The 4,338-nt window shown below is 43.8% G+C and overlaps 1 protein-coding gene across 1 annotated transcript in view; it reads right to left on the bottom strand.

Annotated features, from left to right (window-relative positions):
• LOC107641070 (temperature-induced lipocalin-1-like) overlaps positions 1–4,217 on the bottom strand; it is a 6,406-nt gene extending 2,189 nt beyond the window's left edge. The window contains exon 1 of the mRNA XM_016344583.2: positions 3,630–4,217. Coding sequence (XP_016200069.1) covers positions 3,630–4,067 — 438 coding nt within the window. The 5' untranslated portion in view covers positions 4,068–4,217. The remainder of the gene's footprint in view (positions 1–3,629) is intronic.

Below are 4,338 nucleotides of genomic sequence, written 5' to 3'. Positions count from 1 at the left end.
TGGCCGACTAGCAGCCCTCTCCAGATTTTTGGCAGGATCAGCACTAAGATCCCTTCCGCTGTTCTCCCTACTGAGAAAGGGGCATCAGTTTGAGTGGACTCCCGAATGCGAGGAGGCGTTCCAGGAGTTCAAGAAGTTTTTGAGCCAGCCTCCAATCTTGACCCGACCTATAGCCGGAAAAGACCTCATCCTATACCTTTCCGTGGCAGACAGGGCTGTCTCAGCAGCCTTGATAAGAGAAGAGGAGGTCAGGCAACACCCAATCTACTTCACCAGTAAAGTTCTACAGGGCCCTGAGCTAAGGTACCACAAACTAGAAAAGTTCGCCTACTCCTTAGTAATAGCCTCTCGAAGGCTACGACCTTACTTTCAGGCTCACACAATAAGAGTCCGCACGAACCAACCCATGAAGCAGATCCTCCAAAAAACAGATATTGCAGGAAGAATGGTACAATGGGCAATAGAGCTCTCCGAGTTCGACTTAAAGTATGAAACTCGGACGGCGATTAAAGCCCAGTGCCTCGCCGACTTCGTTGCTGAATATGCAGGGGATAAAGAGGACAAACCGACTACCTGGGAACTCTATGTGGATGGATCCTCCAATAAAGCAGGAAGCGGCGCAGGCATAATATTGGTAGATGAAAGGGGAACCCAGATAGAAGTTTCCCTCAAGTTCGAATTCCCAGCTTCAAATAATCAGGCCGAATACGAAGCCTTGATCGCAGGATTGAAGCTGGCTGAAGAAGTCGGTGCTACGAAAGTGATGGTATACAGCGACTCCCAAGTGGTGACCTCTCAAATAAGTGGGGAGTACCAGGCAAAAGACCCAACTATGAAAAGGTACTTGGAGAAAGCCTCGGAGCTCTTGGGGCGCTTTGCAGAAACCGAGGTGAAGCACATAACTCGAGATCTAAACAGCAGAGCAGACGCCCTATCCAAGCTAGCAAGTACCAAGCCAGGTGGAAATAACAAAAGCCTGATTCAAGAGACTCTCCAGGAACCTTCAGTGGTAAAAATGGAAGACACACTAGAAGTCCTTGAAATGATCGGATTGAACCTCGGATGGATGAACCCCTTAGTCGAATACCTAAAATTCGACATCCTCCAACCTAAGGGAAACCCTAAGACAAGGGTTGACTAAGCTCCTAAGAGATAACTCCGATCTCTTCGCCTGGAAGGCCTCCGACATGCCTGGGATAGATCCCAAGCTCATGTCTCACAAGCTCTCGGTCTACTCAGGGTCCCGACCTGTGCAACAAAGAAGACGCAAGCTCGGCCCAGAACGAGCCCTAGTAGTAGAAGAGCAAGTGCAGGCGCTCCTAGAAGCCGGCTTCATCAGAGAAGTTAAATACCCAACATGGCTAGCCAATGTAGTGCTAGTCAAAAAACAAAATGGCAAATGGAGAATGTGCGTCGACTATACCGACTTAAATAAGGCATGTCCCAAAGACCCTTATCCACTACCAAGCATTGATGTAAATTAAAATGAATCGCAAAAGTAGCCTAAGTCACGAAAAGCTCAATAAAACAAAATTGAGTACTAGGAATAACAAAAAGAGATAAGGAAAAACTACGAAAAAATAGTAAGGCTGCCTTGAGAATCAAGGAAATTCAGAAAAGCAGGCAAGCCCCTAAGAAAAGGTTTTTCCTAGAAAAGATCAAAGAGTCAAAAGAACCGTGAACAGAAAAAGCATGCGCACATAAGGTAACTCAAAACCCTTATCCAAAAAGGGTACTTATTTTTGACCTACAAAACCCTTATTAAAGGGTATTATAAAGTGTTTCGTTTACGGCCTTAAAAGGCCAAAAAATTGTTCAGCAAAAATATCATTACAAGGTATGGGATACCTTACTCCATCACTACAGATAATGGGACCCAGTTCACGGACTCCACCTTTAGAAGCCTGGTAGCCAGTATGAAAATAAAACACCAGTTCACCTCGGTGGAACACCCACAAGCCAATGGGCAAGCTGAAGCAGCCAACAAAGTCATACTAGCCTCTGGTTCAGGAGTAGGTCGGACGGGAGGGGGCGGCAGAGAGGAAGCAGAGGAAGAAATTACAATAGGTTGAGAGGAAGTCCCGACGTTCCGAGGAGGAGGAGGGGGAGAGACAACTGTCCTAACACCTCCAGACCTGGCTCGAGACTTTGCCTTGGCTTCCTGAACCCTCTGATAAGACTCTTGAGCATTTTTCTTTGCCATCTCTGCAAAAACAAATGTACAAACCAATCTACCCACAAAATAAAGGCACGCAAATAGAAAGCATGTTACAGAATGGGAAAAAGCTAACCTTTAAGTCTGAAATCAAGACTGGAGGAAGTAAAAGCCTTCGAAACGCAAGAACGCAGCACGAACAAATGCAAGGGAAATTTGAAAGATTGCAGAAACGAAACAACGAAAGAGAGGGAAAGTATTTATAAAGACGTTAGGGACATAATGGTAAAACTGAGGTAACTTTTAGTAAAAGTGCACCGTTACCAAGGCCATTAAATCCCTACGCATACCCAACGGACACGACGATTGATTAGACGTAACCGTCAGAACCGAAAGGTCTAAGGAAAATCACGTCGGTTCTTAACCATCACGTCGGTCCTCTTGCAAATCGGCTACGACCCCGAGTTGAATACTCGAACCCAAATCCTAAAAAGAAATTGGGCTCGAGTAGGGGCACTGTTCATACCCTGGCCCAATAATAAAGGTCCAGGATCCAAGCGAAAGGCCCGGCCCAAAGGGTTGGTCCTCACCCAGTACCAGCCTTCACCCCCAGAAGTCGGTACAGGGCACGACCTGCTCCAAGGAAGTCGGGAACGAGGGTTAGCTGGCAGATAAGCACTCACTTGAATGAGTAACTGTCCCTAGAATCTCTCTAACCCCTTCCACGAGCCATATCTTAACTTCCCTAAGATAAAGGGACGGTTAACACCCTAGAAAGGTGGCACTACTTCAGCGGTGGTTATTGGTTCACCACCATAAATACCCTGACATCCCTCAGGTATCACTAAGTCCAATACATTCTAAACTTGCTTACACCCTTGCTAACTTAGGCATCGGAGTGTCTTTGCAGGTACCACCCCCCATTCTTTTACACGTACAAGTCGGACGGAGGAACACCGAGTTTCAGGCAAACGCGATAGTCTCCTCCCTCACACGTTTGGGCCTACCAACGTCATCCGGCCCACCAATCTCTGGTTACCCACCGTAACAATGCTACTAATTAAATTTAAGATTAATTTACTCTTTTAACCTTATTAATTTACATCATTCACACATTATTCAAAAATGTTGTTGATTATCTATACTTTTCCTTAAGGGAAAGTCTAGGGGGCCAGCAGATTTATTAAAATCTGGCCAGCACTTAGCCAGCAAAAAGAAAATGAGTGATTCTCCACCATTAGATGAAATCTCACACCATTAAATACACTATTGATGGCTAATTGATGACTACAACTCACAAATTCTGCTGGCTCCCTAGCACTCCTCTTTCCTTAATAATAAATTCGGATGACTCTCGAACATTTCTCATTAGACAATAAAATTTTACATTAATACATCAAAATTAATCTATTTTTTATATGTTTGAAAGAAGATAAGAAATTGAGATGGAAAAATAATAAAAAGAAAGGCTTACCCAAAGAAATATCTTAGTTGGTCCACCAACGACAGCATTCTGATAATCCTGATCGATATAGAGAACCCAATAATCGCCAATAACAGGGAATAAGGGAACGGAGGGAGGCACATAGAACTTGACCTTAAGCTTGGCTTCATCGCTATTGGGATCAGCCTTGTATGCAATTCCTTCAACATAACTCCTCTTGCCATCAACAAAATCTTCATTGAGAACATGAACGGTTCCATTATCATTGAGTGTGTATGTGGCCCTAGTGTCCACAGCATTACTCTTCTCAAAGAATGTCGGGAAACGCGCTATCTCATACCATCTACCCATGTACCTCTTTAGGTCTAGGTTCTTCACCACGGTTGTGGCGTTGCTAGTAGCCACCGTGGTGAGCAGTAGTAGTGAAGCTAGAAGAAATAAACAGTGGCGCATGGGTCTTTCAGCCATTGCAGTTGCAGGGTTTGTTAGTATAGTACTTCTTGCAGGAGATCTTATATATATATATATATTAAGTTGGAATAGATACTCGATTAGAACGTATGTGCCTCAAATCGCTGTCATTAAGGAGATATCGGGAGTCTAACGTTTCATGATCTGTTTAAATGACATTCCTTATCAGAATCGTCGTTATCAAGGTCTATTAATATATTAATTATTAAGGATTGTTGAATTAAAAAGATTGGAAAATATAAAAGATTTATTTTTTATACCATAAAAA

Source organism: Arachis ipaensis, chromosome B01, assembly GCF_000816755.2.
Source record: "Arachis ipaensis cultivar K30076 chromosome B01, Araip1.1, whole genome shotgun sequence".
Lineage (NCBI taxonomy): Eukaryota > Viridiplantae > Streptophyta > Magnoliopsida > Fabales > Fabaceae > Arachis > Arachis ipaensis.
This window is presented reverse-complemented; position numbering and strand designations above follow the sequence as displayed.